This window comes from Sorghum bicolor, chromosome 7, assembly GCF_000003195.3.
Source record: "Sorghum bicolor cultivar BTx623 chromosome 7, Sorghum_bicolor_NCBIv3, whole genome shotgun sequence".
Lineage (NCBI taxonomy): Eukaryota > Viridiplantae > Streptophyta > Magnoliopsida > Poales > Poaceae > Sorghum > Sorghum bicolor.
In genome coordinates, this window is record NC_012876.2 from 63022036 (window position 1) to 63042805 (window position 20770).

The 20770-nt window shown below is 45.9% G+C and overlaps 3 protein-coding genes and 1 pseudogene across 5 annotated transcripts; all 4 read left to right on the forward strand.

The window, feature by feature from the left end:
* Positions 379-1741, forward strand: LOC110436739. The gene is made up of 3 exons (XM_021464187.1): positions 379-1041; positions 1174-1434; positions 1539-1741. Exons 1-3 carry the CDS (start codon positions 652-654, stop codon positions 1614-1616), a joined length of 729 nt encoding a protein of 242 aa, XP_021319862.1. The 5' UTR covers positions 379-651; the 3' UTR covers positions 1617-1741.
* On the forward strand, positions 5575-7340 carry LOC8063983 (BTB/POZ and MATH domain-containing protein 1). Of its 2 annotated transcripts, none has more exons than XM_021465810.1 (2): positions 5575-5829; positions 6122-7340. In XM_021465810.1, the coding sequence occupies exon 2, from the start codon at positions 6139-6141 to the stop codon at positions 7150-7152; it is 1014 nt and encodes a 337-aa protein (XP_021321485.1). In that variant the 5' UTR covers positions 5575-5829; positions 6122-6138; the 3' UTR covers positions 7153-7340. The 2 variants fall into 2 exon arrangements, with proteins under 2 accessions (XP_021321485.1, XP_021321486.1); XM_021465811.1 differs by having other exon boundaries at positions 6125-7340.
* Positions 9608-11377, forward strand: LOC110437136 (annotated as a pseudogene).
* LOC110437151 (BTB/POZ and MATH domain-containing protein 1-like) lies at positions 11723-20000 on the forward strand. Of its 2 annotated transcripts, none has more exons than XM_021465470.1 (3): positions 11723-12082; positions 18476-18595; positions 18688-20000. In XM_021465470.1, exons 2-3 carry the CDS (start codon positions 18565-18567, stop codon positions 19731-19733), a joined length of 1077 nt encoding a protein of 358 aa, XP_021321145.1. In that variant the 5' UTR covers positions 11723-12082; positions 18476-18564; the 3' UTR covers positions 19734-20000. The 2 variants fall into 2 exon arrangements, with proteins under 2 accessions (XP_021321145.1, XP_021321144.1); XM_021465469.1 differs by lacking the exon at positions 11723-12082 and adding an exon at positions 17976-18313.

Consider the following 20770-nt stretch of genomic DNA (forward strand, 5'->3'; position numbering starts at 1 on the left):
CAACCACCAATTAATGGCATAAGATCTAGATCCAATGTCTGAGGTTTTTTTCACTTTAACCCTCCCATCTAAATACACACGGGTTAGATTTAAACCCACAGGTGGAGGGGTTTAAGTGAAAAAACCTCAAACGTTGGATCTAGATCATGTAGCCTTAATTGGTGGTTGTATAAGTTGTACACGAAGCTGGGTTGCATATGGTACGTTGCCATAAATGCGGGCGGACCTTTGGACCAACCCAATGCCACAGCTATTCTAGAAAACTATATCCAAGACCAATGAAGCATGCATTGAAGCTGTCGTTATCCAAACAGCAAGTAACAGGGGAGATGCAACAATTTAGTCAGTATGCAAATGCATGGTGGAGACTACAAAACAGCATGCCATTATTTTATTGTCTAACATGGTTTTGGTTGAACCGAAAGCTCTGGTGCCTTTTGGCAGTTACAGGAAGAGCAGCTTCGCAGGGCACCAATCGATCGGTACCCGGATTCACAGTTGATGGAGGCCGGAGCTGGATGTCTTCGAATTCTCCGAAGCACCGTGAAACACTATTCAGTGCAGAGCGTACAAATTTCGCTGCGTCTAGCTAGCTAGACATCGACGAGCTAGCTAGACTTCTACCATATCTGGCAATCTGGGTTCTTGAGGATGAAGATGAGCAAGAACAAGAGGAGGCAGCAGCTGGGTGGGAAGCCTGTGCTGGTGACGTTCTACGTGGCGGAAGCGGAACCAAGGGATCACGGTGGCTCCGCCTCCACGGCGACCTCATCCCACGGCCTTGGGCATCACCACCACCACCACCACCACAAGAATAAGCAGCGTCAAGATCACCATCACTCCCATGGCGATGGTCCTGACATGCAGCGGCGACGACGGAAAGACGGCAAATCTCAGAGTAACCGGCGGGCGGACCTGCTGGAGTACTCGCGGCAGCTGAGGGCATCATCGGCACGGCAGACGGCAGCCACCACGGCTACTGCAAGCCCCACTCCGCCGCCTGCTCCTCCTCCTCCTCGTCGAGATTGGGACACAAGCACGGTACGTTCGATCGGCCGGTTCCAACAATATTTGTACAATGTGAAATTGCCTGCCGATCGTAGTCTCGTAGATATACTCATGTTCAATACTTCAGTATATAATTGGAAGCTTAATTAGCCTCGTTAATTTCAGGCGGCTGTTGGTGTTCGTCGCGACGAGCGGCAGCGGCCGCCGCAGGCAGCTGTGAATCGGCTGGAGCGCGCGATGAGCCAGCAGAACATCCGGCAGCGTTGCTTCGGCGGTGACGACTGGAGCTGGAAGAGGTTGTTGGTGCTCGTCTTCCCTTTCCACAGGCGACCAAGGAGGAGCAATCGTGATGGCAGCGAAAAGAACGTGAATATTATTAATCAAACAGGACGGCCGGCTGCGTTGCTGGTCGGCAAGCTGACGACGGTGGGTACAATACACAATGATCTTGTGTGTGTATATATATATATATATATTCGCTGTTATAGTACACAGTATTTATTTATTGTATATATCTCTGATTACAACAGGTTTCTTCCAAGAACAGACGAGAACGTAGCGGCTTCTTGAAGACGCTTATGCCCTCCTTTCAGAAGCGGTCACGATAGTCGTTGAACAATGATGTATTTTTGGTGAGAACGCGAACCTAAGACATACGAGTGGTAGACCGTTTCTCTTTTATTGCGTTTGCTGGAATGCTACCTGATTGAGTGTAGCCCAGTGGCGGATCTAGGGTATTCCGTAGTATTCCCGGGAATACCCAACTATTTTGATATACTTTTATGTAAATATGTGTATACACTTATATATATAAATGTATATTGCTATAATATATAGTATTTTACACATTTGAGCTCAAAACATGTAAAAAAACTAGCATTTCAATTAGAAGTCTATATTCTAGAAAACAAATATTAGTTTAAAGTTGCTAACTTGCAGTATAATTGACTATATTTTCAACATATAGATTAACTTTGTGAAAGTAGGAATACCCAAGTTTAAAATTCTGGCTCCGCCACTGGTGTAGCCGTTGACGAAGAACAAAAGGTATGCATAACACTGATACAAGTGAATAGAATATATGCGAACTGATTATAGATCAACTGGTTGGGTTCTCTGTGTGGTGGAACTTACCCCACTTGAATTCGGGTGCTCGTATTTTTCTAGATTTATTTTAGAACTTAACGGTGTTATGTTTTTAGTGGTAAACGGTGTTGCTGTCAACAGTCTCAGTCTTTTGGAGGTGCTCATAAGAGTAAGGTTTGCATAAGTATGTACATAGGAGTGAATGTGTATGCGTATTTTAAACGTCTATATTGTACCATGTGATTCTAAAAAAAGGAATATATAGAAAGCTCAAGAGCAGTCCAAGTCCAACCTTAGGGCTAGGGATGAAAACGGATTAGATACGGACATATATCACTGATATCATATTTGTTTTCATATTTCTGGTCGGATTCGGATTCGAATACAGATAATATCAACTATGTCGAATAAAATACGATTAAATATCGACATCATAAATATATAATTTGGCAACTGCTCCGGTACTCCCTTTTTCAAAATTTTGCACGAATCTCGAAGCACATAATTTTAGGAATTAATTATTTTATTATTTTGCATCTGGGTCCCGTCTGGGCTCAGCCCGTCCAAGCCAAAGCCCCGGTCCAGCCCGTCCAAGCCCATCCCGTGGCCTCCGAGACGCCGACCGACGGCGTCGGCAGAAAAAAAAAATCTCTACTCCTAGACCGGCCGAATCAGACGCATGCCACCGGTCGGGGGAGGCGCTCACCCCGCCGCGGCACCAGCGGCAGGCGGCGTAGCCGCGACACGGCGGCTAGAGGAGGACTGTCGCGCCCCAACGCGACACCGGCCGGGGGAGGCGCCGTTCCTGACCTTGCCGCGCCCCCGTCGGCAGGAGCCGGCCCTCGCCTCCGTTGCGCTCCTCTCCGACCCCGACGACGACATCTCCAGCGGCGCAAGCCGCATGGCTGGTGGAACGGAGCTTGCCTGCCGAACACCGAAGGATCACAAGCATCGTATGGCTGCAGCTCCTTCCCTTGCAGAGGTTGGCATGCAGCCATTCAACCAGACATCACCAGAGTGCCTCGCCTTCAGGTATGCAACAAAGACACCCAACAAAGCGGTTGAATGCGTATCTGAACAGCATCAACAGAGACTACAAATTGGAAGAATCGATGCAGCAATTTCCTCCCAAAAAAAAGAATTGATGCAGCAAGCATAAGGATCAGAATAACAGGAGATGGTTCTCTGCAGCAAACCAGCAAGCAGAGAGAGAAAGAGAGAGCTACCTGATGTGAGTGATGATATTTTCTGGAATGAGCGATGATATTCATATGCTTGTGTGCGAGATGTGACAGCGCCTCTCTCGGCCGGTGTCGCGTCGGACGTGGCGGTCCTCCTCCATTCGCTGGTGTCGCAGCTAGTCGCGGCTGGCCGCCGCCTGAACGGAGGCGAGGGCCGGCTCCTGCTGACGGGGGGCGGCAGGGTCAGGGACGGCGCCTCCCTCGGCCGGTGACGCGTCCGGCGCGGCGGTCCTCCTCCATCCGCCGGTGTCGCGGCTAGTCGCGGCCAGCCGCCGTCTGCCGCTGGTGCCGCGGCGGGTGAGTGCCGGCGCCTCCCCCGGTATACGAGTAGAAGTTTTTTTTTCTGCCGACGCCGTCGGACGCCGTCTCGGAGGCCATGGGATGGGCTTGGACGGGCTGGACCAGGGCTTTGGCTTGGACGGGCTGAGCCCAGGCGGGACCCAGAAGCAAAATAATAAAACAATTAATTCCTTAAATTATGTGCTTTAAGATTCGTGCAAATTATAAAAAAAGGGAGTACCGGAGCAGTTGCCATATAATTTAAGTATTCGGATACAGATATGGTATCAGATATTGAATATTCGAACTCGGAGGACAAATGTAAACCTCTCTAAATAAATTCGGTCTCGAATACTATCGGAAAATATCGGTATTATTTTCATCCCTGCTTAGGGCCGTGCTGCCCATACGCCCATGCCCTCCCCTGCAGCATCCGACGGACCAGAACCGCCTTCTCGCGTACCTACTCTCCAACGTGGTGGAGAGCAGAGTCGAACAAGCTTTCGCCCACACCAGCTTCTCACAGTTGGCGTCAAAAAAACAAGGCAAGGTGTTACTTTTTTTCTATCCACGTAGGGCCTTTTAAAAAACCAAACTCTAATCCAAAATTATTTGCCATGTGCTTTGTCAATGTTCATATAAAGAATCACATAAATACTTCCTCGGTTTCAACATAAAACATTTTGGTTTTCTATAGATTTGCGATGTATCTAGATATAAATACATAACTTTTACAAGAAGTCAGAATGACTTATAATTTGAAACAGAATATAACAGTTAAGTCCTCTATTGTAGATCGTCTTTTTTTCTTCCTCTTTTGTAGCTTCCCTATTTTCTTTCCTATATTTTTTCTGTGAGAAAAAAATCCATTGCGGAGAAAATTTTGTTACCCTCACATATGCATTTTTTTTCTCAAAAGAGATGTTTCTCATATACTCCCTCTCTATTTTTAAAACATGTCGCATTAGCTTTTCCCTAAGTCAATATATCATTTGTCATAATCGTTGAAGAGAAAATTTATAAAATCATATATGTTAATAACATAAATTTATATTTTAAAATTCACTACTAGAAACATTTTCATTATATATAGTTCACATGTTGTGAAACTATATATTTTAAAACTGATGATCAGTTTTGCAAAATTTTAATTTAGTACAAATCTAATTGGATATGGAAAAAAACAATGAGTACATGGTTTGTTGGTCATTTTTTGTTTTTGTTTTGAGATGAGACTGAGAAGAACATGCTTTGTTGTTGGACTTGAGAGTTGGAAACACACAGCCCAGTTGGTCAATCTATGGCCCAGTCTCGATGCTTCACATGGGCGGCGGTAGCGGTGTCCTAGCTCGCGGATCTGCAGCTCCAAGATCCACGAAAAGCAATGGAGTTATGAGTCAAACCCTAGCAGATCTAGAAACTACTACAACAAAGGAGATGAAGTGCCTTGATCTTCGAGATGGATGATAATGCCGGTGGAGATGGAGATGGCAACAACGGACGAGGAGTGAGACAACGGCGTTGGAGGAGCGCCTGAGCGTGACCTCCGCGTCGACGTCGCATGAGCAAGAGAGACCGAGCAACAACGAGGTGGAGGGATGTTGCGGCGGGGGACGGATGCGGCGGCGAGGGTGGCCTGATGCTATGGTGGCGGTGGGCTCGTGACTGGGTGGCGTCGCGAGTGGAGGAAGAAGCCATGCGAGCTCACAAGTGGAGGAAGAAGAAAGAAGCCGTGTGTGGTTTGTGAGCGTACAAAGAAACCTCCTGGCCGAATGAGTCGTGGATTTCTTCCTTGTAGAAATCACAGGGAAGCGGGCTGTAATTCTTGGCTTAGTGGGCTGCCAAAAATACACAAATTTAGCTTGAAAGAGGCTCTAACGAAAAAGGCCGGGATTCCGCCGGAAAACTAGGCTGCCCAAGTGGCCCTTACGGTCTTCCCCCCTACCCGGCCAGACACAGCCGCCCCTGTCGCAAGGCAAACCCTAGAGGGAGGCGAGAGACCAGAGACGCGATGGCTATTGGAGGACGCCAGGCGTAGTACGTCGTACCACGACTCGGCCAGAGTCCCTCAGCCCGTGGCAGTCCAGGATCACCAGGAGGTGTCGGTCCCAGGTGGGGTGAGTTGTCGAGGTCGGAGCGTGCCGCGTGCAACGCCTCATCTCCGGTCGCCGCCACCAACAAGCAGGGATCATCAGTTCTCACCTCCGGCGGCACAGTGAGTGCCCTGTGCCCCCCTATTTTGGCCCCTCTGCTTAAGGATTTCTCTTCTCTGGGAAATTTCCCAGGTTATTAAAATTAGTCTCGCCAATGTGCATTAGCAAGAAGAGTACTAGATAACTGTTAACCTTCTGATGATTTGTTGTTCAATTTGATTGCAACTTCTGGTAATACTCTGCTTTTATAGAAAGCAACAGAAGTACTAACAAAGTTTAAACGCACACCACAACCCTGTGACACTTCCAGAAGTTCTGCTTTGTTGATACACAATTTACTTCCTAACTATGCAGCAGGCAATTGACCCCGCATGACAATGCTGGAGCAGCGGACTATTGATTCGGCTTCCCGTGAATTCAGACTAAACTATGAGCAAACCAAGCGTTTTGCCATTGACAAGGCAGTCTACTGTGATCCGTTCTCCATTTGCGGGCACATGTGGCGGATAGTCTGCTACCCAAGAGGGGATATTGGGTCTGACAGTGGTGAATACCTCACACTCTATCTGGAGCTGCTGAGCACATCCACAAGTGGTAAGGCCATCTGCGACATCCTTTTATTGAACAAGAACGGTAAGCCATGTTCTAGGATTGCATCATCAAGGGTTTGTGTTCCTCTGCCTCATAGCAGGAATGCTGCTGAATGGGTCTTTATCACTAGTATGTATATTTCATTTAATAATCTAGAGGAAAATTTCCTGACAGAGGGACATATCACTTGGGTATGCTCCATCATGGTTAGCCGTGATGTCAGCATCCCTATGCCAGCCTCAGACATTGGAAAACATTTTGGTATGCTGCTAGATAGCATGGATGGGACTGATATTTCATTCACAATTGACAATGAGACATTCCATGCACACCGAGCAGTGCTTGCTGCCCGTTCACCCGTCTTCAAATCTGAGCTCCTCGGTTCCATGGCTGAGTCTACTATGCCAAACATCACCCTCTGTGACATTGCTCCAGCCACATTCAGAGTCATGCTTCGGTTTATGTACACAGATGCCTTGCCTAGAGATGATGAGCTCGGGGACTCTCCCTTAGAGATGATGCGACATCTACTAGCTGCGGCTGACCGGTATGCATTGGACCGACTGAAGCTCATTTGTGCACAGAGATTGTTGGATGGTTTGTCTGTCGACACTGTTGGTACTACCTTAGCTTGTGCTGAAATGTACAGCTGCCTGGAGTTAAAGAGCAAGTGCATTGACTTTTTTACAGCTGGGGAAAATTTCAAGAAGGCTTTCTTAACTAAAGGTTTTATTCAATTGGTGCAGCATTTTCCTTCCATTATTGATGAGCTTCGAGAGAGGATGGGACTATAACCTGGTGGGGCATACTGGCATCCAAACTTGACTGGTTATGGTGTTCAGATATATATTTTTGTGACTGGTATGTGGTATCACAATTGATGTGTCAAGCTATGGAGCTGAGATTATGCAAACTTAATAGCCTTGTATTGTTTCTCTGCTGTCTTGGTGTTGTTATGCTTCATGCTTTTGAGATGTTACTTTTGCTATGCTACTCCGAAGTCCAAAATCCATGTAGTTTTAAGTCCATGTGTGCTATCTTTGTCCGATACTTTTATGGAAAATTTGAAGACTGCCATTATAATTTTACTAAATTGACTTGTGTATGTCCCACATGTCAGAAAGATACCAATGACAAATTATAATGGCAAATCTCCAAATCTAAGCACGTTGAACTTAGAAGTACTTGAACTTTGGCGTCAGAATTCTGGACCATTTGCAAATTTTCATTTGACCTTCTACTCTACTGTTTAATCTGTTTGGTTACAGAAACTAATGGCCTCTTGATTTGTGATGTGACAATGCTCCACACCATATGTACCGTATTCTTTTCACATAACTACTAGTATTATGGACTTGCTTAGAGAGAAGAGCTATCCGGATTGTCCGCAGAATGGCTTGACCATCTCACCTAGTTGAGCAAGCCAAAAGTGACGCCATTTTTTAGAGAAACTGGAGGGGTTTACACCCCTACGGTGCAAAAATTTATTAAAAATAAAAAAGTACAAAACAGTACAAGACAAGCAAAGCAAGACAAGGAGGTTCAGGAGACGGGAAAGGAAATAAGAGAAATTAAAAAGATTAAACAAGATTGTTTACCATTGCTCTTTGGATGGAAAATAACATCTTTTTGCACGAAGAAAGGATCAACCCGCTTTGTGTCTTCTACAGTTCTACTGATGGTTGCACTTGATTGAAGATTAGACCATTTCTTGCATTCCAAATGGACCAACCCATTAGTATAATGAGCTCCATGGAAATTGTGACATCAGCTGTAATTTGAAACTTTCTATATTCCTGTAGAGATCTTCTTGTAGAATGACATGACAGTTTAGCGATGCCCAGTATGCTTGAGCAAATGGGCAAAGAAGCATTAAGTGCAACAATGATTCCTCTGTTCTATTGTTGCAAAGGATACAATTATAATCTTGAAGTTCCATATTCTTCCTTTTTAACAGCTCCCTTGTGCTTAATCTCCTCTTGTGTCTAAGCCACCTATAAGCTTACAGTCCGCTTCTCTTTTTTCTCTTTTCCTTTCTTTTCAACCTCAACATTCAATCTGCTTACAACCTCTTATTATATTTTTTTTGCGATCGGGCCATTCACCCGTACCTAATGTTGAGTATTTTATTAAGAACCTCTTGTTATACTCACTCTTAAAACTGTACCTAATGTTGATTGATTGGACAATGTAAACACAAGTGGTAATGGAATCGAATTACAGTGGACTATAAACAATGAATCAAATCACAACCAGGTGAGTGCATGAACTGTAGTAGTTGAACAACAAACGACAACAAACGCTTACCAACAAATCTTTAGGGAGCGAGGAACACATGACGACGAGTCCGCTCCCCCTATGATGAACCCCGAGCTAGAGTCCACCATCTCCCTCCTGTGCATCGGCCCTTGGCCTTGCAATTCCCCATGGTCGCTGCCTCCTTCTTGGTGGCCTCCTCCTACATGGCGATCTGGAATTTTGCATCTGCTTAGTGCATATCTCGGGGCGAGGTGATGGTGTACTTCTTGGAGACGTCATGCTAGTCGCCGTCACCCTGCAGCATGCATTGGTTGCTGGCATTGCAACTCTAAGTCTTCGTCGTCATCGAAACGGTTCTTCCAAGTGCCCGACGATGGCACCACTGCCAAGCATGACATTAGGCATCACGAGGCCACCACCTCCTCCTTAACAGCCATGAGCACGGCCACAGGGACGGTGGCGCGGCGGCGACGACAACGTTAAATTTGCACCTAAGCTTATATGTTTATTGTATGTTATATATTCATTGTGTAGATCTATTTATATGGAGTCCAAAAAATTAGATTTTTTATTTTATAATTTTTTATGATTTACTATAATTTTTTAAAGATTTAGCCAAAATAATTTAAAAAAAAGACAAAATCACTCTCACAGTAGCAAAACCACCCTTCACTATAATGAAACCACCTTCGAAATCGCTCCATGAAGATAAAATACACGGTTTAAAAAATTAAAGAAGATGGTTTATCCGGTTTTGAAATTGAGAAAGAAAAAACAGACTTTCATAAAAATTAGGGAAGGAAAAAGAGATTTTTTTTCTTTCTTTTTTTAGGGAAGAATCTTCAAGAACATGAACAGAGCCCGGGTCTATAGGCGAAGGCCCATTACCAGTAGGCCCAAAATCAAGCGCAAGCTCTGCCATACCTGCGCACGGTAGATGGAAAAGGAACGAGGCAACCTTGGGCTGGGCTTAAAGAGATTCCACGGAATCCTGCGCCAGCCACCGTCCGTCCTTCTCGGATCGTTCTCGTCGCCGCAACCGCGTGACACAAACCCTAGCGAGAGGGTAGGGGTTTCTGCACCTGCAGAGCGAGAGGAAGAGGTTGGAGTGCGTGTAGTAGGAGGAACGGCCGGCGGCACCTCATCTGCTTTGTTTACAACCTTCGGCAGACAGCTGGCAGTGAGAATCGATCTTGTGCTCTGTTCGTCTTCAGTTCTTGCTGCATATAACGGGTTTATTTAGCTTATTAGTATGTGTTAGGAATCATTGGCAACTGCGCCAAATCCATAAGTGTACCAGCAAGTTTTAGGACATGCTAATCTTGCGATGCCTCGGGATTGCTTGCTTGCTTGATTGTGTTGCCAATTACCGTGCCTGGCCGTTGTCCACTTCGTTCTGAAGTGAACCCTTAAGCTCCCTATCACTATCCAAAATAATTTGCCATTGATGATTGCTTTTATTTCTTTCTAATTATTCAGTGATCCAAATATGTACTTGGAATCATTTGTTAGCGTCTACAAGTTTTAGGAAGTGTCAAATCTGCTATATATAACCTATTGCTGAACTACTTGCAGATTATTCAGTTAGCAAGAAGAGCCATACGCCCATACGATGGGGATAGAGGAGCGGGCCTCCATGTTGGGTTAACGTAGACTATCATCAGAACAGCAATCGCCTTGCAATTGGTGATGCGGTCCACTCCGACACCATCTCCATTGGTGGGTACATGTGGAGGATGAATTGCTACCCTTCTGGGGTCAGGGGGAGAAACAAGGGTGAATATGTCTTTTTCTTCCTTGAGCTTCTGAACAAATCCTCATGTGTTGATGCCATCTTCGTTGCCTGGTTGAAAGGAAATGACCAATTGAATTCCACCTCAGTCCCAAGGGCACTAGCTTGTGTATTCGATGAAGAGGAAGACGAACAGGGGTGGCGCACCAGTTCATTTCACAAATTGACATAAAGAAATATCATGTAACAGAGGGACGCATCACATTTCTTGTAGTGTTTGTATGCGCCATCATGGTGGTAAGTGAGGGCTCTGTTCCCGTGCCGCCTTCAGACCTCGGAAAACAGCTTGGGAGGCTACTGGATAGCAAAGATGGGACGGATGTATCGTTCAACTTCGATGGCGAGATATTCTATGCACATCGAACGGTGCTTGCTGCACGTTCACCAGTCTTTAAAGTCGGGCTCCTCGGATCCATGGTTGAGGTTAAAATGCCATCCATCACCCTACATGCATGGCATTGCTCCTACAACATTCAGAATCATGCTTCAGTTCATGTACACTGACACGTTGCCTGGAGATGATGAACTTGGGGACTCTCCCCATGAGATGATGCAGCATCTGCTTGCTGCAGCTGACTGTTATGCATTGGACCGACTGAAGCTCATATGTGCCCACAGATTGTGGAACAAGGTTTCAGCTGACACTGTTGCTGCTACCTTAGCTTGTGCTGAGATGTACAGCTGCAGGGAGTTAAAAAGCAAGTGCATTGACTTCTTTGCAGCTGAGAAAAATTTCAAGAAGGCTGTCTTAACCGAGGATTTTGTGCAGTTAGGTCAGAATTTCCCTTCGATTATTGCTGAGCTGCGGGAGAAGGTTGGGATATTGTGTGTAATTTATCTCCATATGTGTATTTTAGTTGTCCAAGCATAACTTAGTATGGTGTTTAGATGATTTAGTGACTGGTATCTCCTATATTCTGAAGCACATTGGAAATTAATTCAAAACCTGTTTCATTTAGTATAGGTCATTTGGACTATTTTGCTGATGAGATTCTGATCTTGTGCAAAGATATGGAGATTATGCATAAGCAGTAGCACACTTCTGTTGTGGTTTACCTGCTCTGTTGATCCTATCTTACACGAAGCTTTAAAGATGTGCAACTTTTGCTATGCTAGATTTTTAGGAGGGCTGGAAGAAGAGATTCGCTATATAATTGTTTTACATAGACCAAAAGAAATGGATACTGCTAGTGCTAGTGCTCTGTCATTTATTTTTAAGAATAAGAGGATTAGTAGGAGTATCATTGGCAAGGCCAAGCCTCCTTACAAGAAGAATGACACAAAAAAATATCTAACAAGAATTCAGTTGACAATAAGCTAGCAGCTCTCAAAGCATATAGAAAAGCCAATGAATTGTGCTTTATGCTTGTTTCGATAAGTGGACTAGCAAGAATCATGCATATATAAATGTCCAGCCTAGGTTCCTCCTATCCACATGATACTGGAGCTTTTCGAGAATTTTACGGTCAGCCAGTAGTGTTTTTTCCTCACAACAAATTAGCATCAGCCGTTTTTATGGCCAGCCGAACACGGGTGAAATACCAGTGAACAAGATGGGAACTGTTCTGAATAAGGTGTTGACTGTTTGTGCATGTTGTTTTCTGCAGAATATTTACCCCACGCAGAACCAAAACCCAGGAAGAGAAGAACTATGAGGTTTAGAGGCTTTATTGGTAAACAAGATGTGCTCATTCTTTTAAATTCAGGCAATTTGATAGGTACTGCTTCAGACAGCCCATGCGGCCATCGCGTCGTCTCGCTCGCGAGGCGACTCCGAGGGCGACCTAGTCTGGCCGCCAACCACCACACCCTCCCTGGCGAGCACGGCCGCTGCTGCCGCGGCTCTTCGCCAGCGAAGCTGTGGCAGCGGCGGCCAGCGGGCGGCACCCAAATAGGCTCGCCCCTGCATGTTTCTATCCTCCATCGTTCCTTTCTCCCCAATCCAAAATCCCTCGAGCATATCTCGATCTGCTAGCTTTGGTCAGATCCTTGCTTCCAGTGGTCGGCTCTGTGTTCATTGGGGATGGATGCGTGCTCCCTCCTCTCCCTTCCTCCCATTGGCAACCTTGGAGCCTCCAGCAAGAAGGACGCTCAGTGGCGATCATGGAGGGTGGCACAGCTCTGGATCCGTGGCTTAGGGGTCTGGACACAATGCCCTTTGCCCAATCCAGCTCTGCCGGGGCACGACGAACAATGGCAAGAAGATGCTTCCTCGACGGTGGATGCTCTGCTCGCTCAGGCTATGGTTTGCTCCCGATGCTTCTAGAGCAACCTTCACCAGATCCGGTGGCTCTGTGGCCGGATCCGGTGACCCCTGCCATCGATCTGATGGTGCTGGCGTGACTTCCACTTCTTGCGGTGGCGGGGGCAGCCATGGAAAGTCAGAGGCGTTGGTGGGTCCTCGACGCTCGAGGTGGCCACATGGTGGTGGTGCTCATTGGCAGCCTGAGGCTATAGCGCTGCTGGGCACGGCGGCCTGTAGGTAGTGTGCGGCTCCCGACCATGGGACTTGGCGCGACCGGGCTGCGGTACCTAGTCGTGGGGCCCACATGGGTGTTGTGCCTCCTTACGTGCTCCAGAACGTTGAGGTCCTTCGATGAGCAGTGCAATCTCTGCACGTCCATGCTAGCTCACTTTGGCAAGTTGACAGACTATGGTGAAAGCCATGCATGACCCTGTATGTGCGATCGACGGCGACGCACTCCAACGTCGATTACCTCCTTGGAGGCATCGATAATGTAGGCTCCCAACTCTTTGATTGTAGTTTTGTCCCTCCCCTCTAGTGAAAACCTAGCTCTGGTTTTCTGGAGCCGGTGGTGCGACATCGTCGATGTCGTAACCCTCTTGAGTGTGCCACTGTGGAGGGATATGCCACGGCCATGTTGTTGTTGGACCCTCTTGGGTGAGACTGGCTCTAGTTGTCAGTTGTTGCTGATGTTTTGATGAGTGTCCTCCTCTGGCGTCTCTACTCCATTGGTGGTCGTCTTGATGGTGCCAAAAAAACAAATGTCGGGTGGTATTTCCACTACTGCCGCCATTCCCCTCCATGGCTTCCTCCCCGTGGATGGCGTTGGATAGTGGCATGTGGGCTCGGATGTGTTGGAGGATGTCACCATCAGTTCCAAGGGAGGTCGCCATGTTTGATGATCCTGGGCTTGCGTGTCCGTTGCTACTCTTAGCCCCCATCTCACTAGTTGGCCCTCAAATGGAGGGCGGTAGCAGAATGGCTTAGCTACAAGGAGTGGTGGAGGGCACAATGGTCACGGTGAAACCGAGTATGTTGTTCGGTGGTGGCGCAAAGCAACATTCGGTTGGCATCTTTCAGCTTTTGTCTAGGCTTATCCTTGAGTCTTTTGAGTATTGTTGTTGTTGTTGGTGGTGGTGGTGTTGGTGGTGTTGGTGTTGTAATCTCTCTCTTTTCCTAGTCCTAAACCTTTTTGTAAACTTCAGTCCTGGACCCTCCATGCACCGGCTTGCCGGAATCAATGGAATTTTATTCAGGTGTGGCTCTCGCCCCTCTGGTGATGTCTTCAAATTCAGACAATCTATTTCCTTCATTTCTATCTCTGGCTGAGCATATTCGAAACAATTAGCCGCCCTTTTGAATGCAAGAACTTCACATGAATAAATTGGGTACTTTGAATTAGATCATTTTCACAGTAAATATATAGCAATTATGAGAAATACACACTATTATAAAAAAATTTTTGGAGGTGGGCCAAATGGATTAATGGAGATAGGGCATTACAACCGCCTCCAATCAATGGTCATGGTAAATAGAAGATCAATGGAGGCAGTTGTTTTTGCCCACCTCTGTAAATTGAGTAAAATAAACAAAAAATAAAAAAAACCCACATGGCCTGGATCTAGGCCACACGGATCTAGGCCTTGCGCCATTGCCGTCAATCCACTACCTTAGCTATGTCGTTGTCGATCTGCCACCCCATCTCTAGCTACCTCCTAGGGCCATCGGGTCGGCCACCGAGGATGACCAAGGGGCCGGATCCGCCGCTGCTATGGATGTGGCCAAATCTGCCGCCGCCGGTGAGGGGTGCGAATCCACCACTGAGGAGGAGATGGCCAGATCTGCCACCATCGAGGAGGAGGGGGCTAGATCCACCGCCACCAAGGAGAAGGGGGCCGAAATTGCCACCACCAAGGAGGAGAAGGCCGGATCTGCCGCCACCGAGGAGAATAAGGCCGGATCCACTACCACTAAGGAGGAGGGGGTTGGAATTACTGCCACTGAGGAGAAGATGGTCAGATCTGCCGCCACCAAGGAGGAGACTGTGGTGGCTGGATCCAACCGCCACCGAGGAGGGGCACCATTGCCATGTGCCTAGAGGAGTGGGAGAGAGACAGAGAGAAGGGATGCGCCACCAGGAGAGGGGAGGGGAGCGCCGCCATGGGAGGAGTTGGGTGCGCTGTCGGGAGGGAGCTGGCATGGGGAGGAAGAGAGAGGGAGCTAGCGTGGGGAGAAAGAGAGAGGGAGTTGAGGGCGCTGCTGGCATTGGGAGATGAGGGTGCTGCTGGTGGCTAAGAGGAGAGGAAAGAGATGATGACACTAGTGGCCTCCCAAAACCTAACTCTTTGTATACATATGATGAGTGTGATATCGGGTCGGGATATGGGTTGTCTAGGCCACCAATTTTTAGTGACGGGCAATATAGTGTGCCCTCCTTTGAAAATCAATTTATGGAGGCAGACACTTTAATATGACCACTTGTGAAAATATGCTATTTTTGGAGGGAGTTGTTTTAAGAACGCTCGCCTCTGTAAATCAATTTTTAGAGGTGGGAAAAAGTGCCCACCTCGATAAATAAAAAATACATGCCTCCATTAATCATAGGCATTAACCGTGATGGTTGGATTTTGTGACCGCCTCCGTTAATAAAGGATATCGTCTTGCAAAATCATTTGTGTAGTAGTGACAAACATGAAAAACCCCATGTTCCAAATAGGGGGCATTAGCCTTGTGAGGTGCTCAAGTTTCACTAGTAGCTTATGGTAGTTCCATGATTTTCTAACATGATGATTCCACAACTCCAATGATTCGTGTTTGTTTTCTAGAAGACCATCGTATATTCTACTTCGATCTGTTGGAAGAACAATGTGTTTTCCACATAATTGCTATTAAATGCATTAAGGATGATATTGAAGAACCAAGTACCCTTGTTATGGTAATTGTGATTTCACAATTTTGTTACAACATGTCCAAAAGGACTAAAATATTTGATACTATACAAGGTTTTAGTCTCATATATGCAAACAGATTGACTTAGGTGAAGAGATTTTAATGGAAAATCAAGAGCATGAGTTGAAGACCCTACAAGAGACCCAAAATCATAGGATTGAAGCTTGGTCAAAAGACATGTCAAAAACAAAGAGATTTATGCAAAAAATGGTTGCCAAAAAATTTGGTCAACCCCATTGGATAACTAGATGATTGATCCCCAAATTGTGCAAGAACAAGACCTAGTGAAATTCATTAACCAAACAATCTTAATGAAGAGATTGAAATCACTTAACAAAACACATCAGAGCAATTTTCTAGGCAGTGAAGGAGAAGGGGTCAAGGGCACAAATGATATGGTGAGGTGAAGAACAAAACTACCATACCAAATATTGACTAGAAGAAGGTGTTGTACTGTACTAGTGTTTAGGCATCAAAAGCAAAATAGAGTTCTTGCATTTTGCTTTACCATTGAGAGCAGAAATGTATCAGATACAAAGGTCATAGGGTGAATTTTCTGTGTCTATTCAAATCATCAGGAGGCAATATTTAACTATTTATTTAAGCCTTCAAAAGTTCACACATCGAACACAAGTCCAGTCTTATTCCTATATATACTTGATTACTAGAATGACAAACCTTGTAAACCAATCTATATCCTCCTTCCAACTATGGTATACAATTCTGCAACTGAAGCTGATCTGATTAAAAAAGAACCAAGATTGCTCAACAAAAGTTCTCTGTAGTTGACCTAAGATCACTGTAACTGAAGAGATTTGGCCTTCCAACTATGGTATACAATTCTGCGAGTTTCAGAATAGCTCGCCATCGGGATGAAATATGAAGAAGAGTTCAGTTTTATGGCTGCTCTTGCTGTTGGCAGAACGATGAGTTCTTCTCGTTGCCGAGAGCCCGAGACACTGTAGGGATGAAATCTACAGAACTACGCTCTTGCCGTTGCCGGGACACACCCTCACGGGTAGATGTTCCCGGTTGGAAGTGCATTCAGCATCGGTGAGTTCGCCATGGTCCCCGCCGCCAGCTTCTCCTGCCAGCCATCCCAGCATCCAACGGCACCGGTGAATTGGCCGACCCAGAGGACGAGGATGACGACATCGCCACGCTCGCCCGCGCTCGCAGCGGTGGCACCGGTGGGCCGAGATCCGCGAAGACATCACCATGCTCGCTCGCGGGAGAGATCGAGTGGAGAGGATGAAGCTGAGGAGCTTGCGCCGATCGCAACAGTACACTTCCAGCATCGACGCCGCGTCCATGGCCCATCGTGCATAGGTGCTCGTCGAGGCCGAGGGTTTGGGCGCCAGACTAGAGGACTCCTGCCTGGCTCGAGGGAGGCAGAGAGGGTGATGACTGCGAAGGCTCATCGTTGCGGAGCGCCAGCGCCGTCGTGCGGTGGCCATGCAGTGAGGAAGACAGAAGGAAGGTGATGCCATCTTGACCAAGGGCTGGCCAGAGCCTGGCCAGGAAAAATGGTCATCCTCCATGTTTTTCTGGAGCCAGGCTACAAGGTCCAAAGTGGCTTAGTAGAGCCTAGCTTCGGCATATTTACAGACAACCAAACAGCTGAAGGGTGGCTTCCTAGAGCCTGGTTGGGAGTTAACCACCCAACCAAACAGGCCCCTAGTGACGTGATTGGGGCACAAGAGCTAGCCATGTGGCACTCATCATATGATTTAGTGAGGATATTACAGCCAACGGATGTTCCAACGAGAGGCATAACAACCCAAATATGACAACAACTAGTTAGAGGGTGTTTGGGGGGTAGTATGTACACCTTTTCCTTGCCATTTGAAGTTGGTCGGAGCATTTGGATGCTATAGGATAGGTTAGCAAATATACTTGAGAGATCCATCAACCAAGGTGATCAAGAGAAGATGAATACAATCACTACAAGTGTTTAGTGCAAGTATGGAAATTGAGGTTTGCACTCTTGTTTTCTTGATGGTGCTTGCGCACGCGAAGAGTTGTAATATGGGGGCTTGTAAGTCTTGTTGTACCCTCTAACCATGTTTGTGGAGTGGATTAGCATGACTGTCCCTTAATATCTCTTGATGATGCAGATTGAAACATACATGATTCCTACTTAATTTTAGCAAGTACTCTTATGAATCTACCATTCTTCACCCTCCTTGCATATCCAAGTCAATATATTATGCATATCCATTCTGCCAAGAGGAGTGGTGATCTTAAACAAATTTGTTGTCATAAATTAATGTCCACTGTTAAGTTATGGGCCTATTTCACAACCTAGGTGGCCCCATGGGCTACACATGTGGTCTCCACGTTATAATGGGCCATGCAACCCATTTCAACACACCTTATTTGATCTCACGCTCTCGATGGCACCCGCTTACTAATATATAAGGCATATTCTAGGGTTTCCCTTTCCTTTCCCCTTCCTCTTAGCCGCACATAGGTCTCAGGCACGCCGCCGCCTCCCCCCTAATGCCTCATTGTTAGATATCATCCTCTTCTCACAATCCATCCCACCTTGTTAGAGTCATCACTGAATCCCGATCTCACCACATCGAAACCGATTAAGCTTTGCTGCCATAGATCTATTTGAGCTTGTCACACCGAATCCTCTTCACCGTGCAGGAGCCCCACGCCACCATAGTCCAGGGCCTCCAATCATGGTACCACCTTTCCAAGGGTATGGTGGGGTGATGAGCATGTGTTTCATTTCTTATCCATGATGGGGTAGTGGGTAATTGTGTGGGTTTGAGGATGAACTTATCAAATGGATCTAAATAGTCTTAGCCTATAAGTATTGTTCTTATTTTTGTCCGTAATCTTGGTTTCTCCCATGATGCAGGTGAAATTCAATTCGCAAACTACCTTGTCTCCAATCGTCGTCACAGGAAACGAAACCTACCAATTCCGGAGAGCTAGCCACGCCACAGAATGAGGGGAGTCACCATTGAGACTAGCAATGGTAACTTTAGTGGCATTGAAAAAGTTCATGTACTATGATATGGAAAATTTTAGGTATTTAATGTCAAATTTACTTCATCCATAATTATGCAGTGAGTAAGCGACGCCGCTCATCCATCCTAGAGGCACAAACCACCACAATAATGGATTCTCCCTCAGTTGTTGTCAAGTTCAAAATAAACTATGAGCAAACCAAACACCTTGCCGCAGGCCATGCTGTCAACTCTGATGCTATATCTGCCGGGGGGCACATATGGAGGATAAATTTCTACCCACATGGGGCCCAAGAGACTCCAGAGGAAGGTAGAGACAATCCCTCTATTTTTCTCGAACTTTTGAGGAAGTCTAGAAACACATGGGTCAAGGCCATCTTCACTACATCAATAAAGAACAAGGATGGTAAAGCATTTAAATTTGAAAGTAGTTGGTCCTTCCCATCAGAAAGATATTTTGACATACTTCAGTTATTTCAGTTTGGGAGCCATACTGATATGGTTAATAATTATGTGGAGGATGGACATATCAAGTTTGTTTGCACCATCGTGGTGTTACAGAGCAACTCTGTCATCCCTGTGCCACTTTCTAACATAGGGAAACATATGGGTACTCTATTGGATAGTATGGATGGAATGGATGTGTCATTTGTCATTGGCGGTGAGACATTCCACGCACATCGATTTGTGCTTGCTGCCCGCTCACCTGTCTTCAAAGCAGAGCTCTTTGGATCCATGGTTGAGGCTACAACAATGACGCCCATCACCCTTCACGAGATTGCCCCAGCAACATTCAAGCTCATGCTGCAATTCATGTACACAGATGCCTTACCTGGTGATGAAGAGCTTGGGAACACTCCAATCAAGACCCTTTGGGACTTGCTTGCTGCAGCTGATCGGTATGCCTTGGACCGGCTGAAGCTTCTCTGTGCCCAAAAGTTGTGGGAGGATGTGTCAGTGGATACAGTTGCCTCAACCTTAGCGTGTGCTAAAATGTACAACTGCCCAGAGTTGAAGGACATGTGCATTGATTTCTTTGCTGAGGCAAATAATTTCAAGGCGGCCGTGTTAACCGATGGTTTTGCGAAGTTGGTGCAGCAGTTCCCTTCCATTATCTCTGAGCTGCGAGAGAGGATCGGGACATGAGCATTATTAGTGCAGTGTTCAAATATTTTATTTGGTGATGCTGGCTAGCATCTCGTATTTCCTAGCATTTTTAATTTAATAATAATTATGTCTCATAGCATTGGACTAGCTCAACTTGTGTCTAAGCATTTGTTGTTCTGGCGCCATAGTTTCTGAGCATATGCAGACCAATGGGAAGGTGTGGATATTGTCACCTCATCATGTTCCAAAATAAGAACATCATGTACAATGTGTGGCCTAAACTATATGTCTTGGTATTTCTTTGTACTCTTGGTCCTGACCTGTACTGATTACTGAAGCTGGGTTATGCTCGATGTTGTTTTTTTGTCTGTGCGTCTATCTTGTGGTGCCCCATTCTATTTGCTAATTCCTATTTATGTAGTTATCCTATTTGAATGGCAATACCGAATTCAATGGCATTAGTTTTTCAGTAACCGGAGTCGTGCACATTCTTCGGGTGGAAAACTGGAAATTCATGGTTTGTGGAAGATGAAAGCTTTTCCTGAATATTACCACATCATGTTGTTTGATTCTCATTTTGATTATGTTGCATTTCCTATGTACCTTTCTTGGGCATGCAGTTCTTTTTAGTAACAATTGTTCTACCCCACACATGTGATTCTTGCTGAAAGTTTGTAGTTAATGAATTAACTTTGACTCCATCCACTATGCACTGGCGCTTAGACCGATTTGCACACGCTGTGATAGATGCACTTCTTCTTTCCCTCTCTTCCTCGGCTGCATCAGTATCAGGTAGGCGGTGCTCCAGATGCTACACATGCTAGGCTATGGTTTGTAGCCGATGGAGCAGGCTGAGCTTGGTGTTCTTTTTTTAGAGGATGACAAGAGTTTTGCTGCTATTTTTATTAGACACGACAAAGTAGGAAAAAGTGTACACAGAGTTAGAACAAAAACAACTGTTCCCTCGATTCTAAATTATAAGTTGTTCTGACTTTTTTTTTTAAAAAAGCTTTGCATCATTGCTTATATTGTTTCATTACAATCAAATTAAATAGTAGACAGTGCTACAAGAAGCT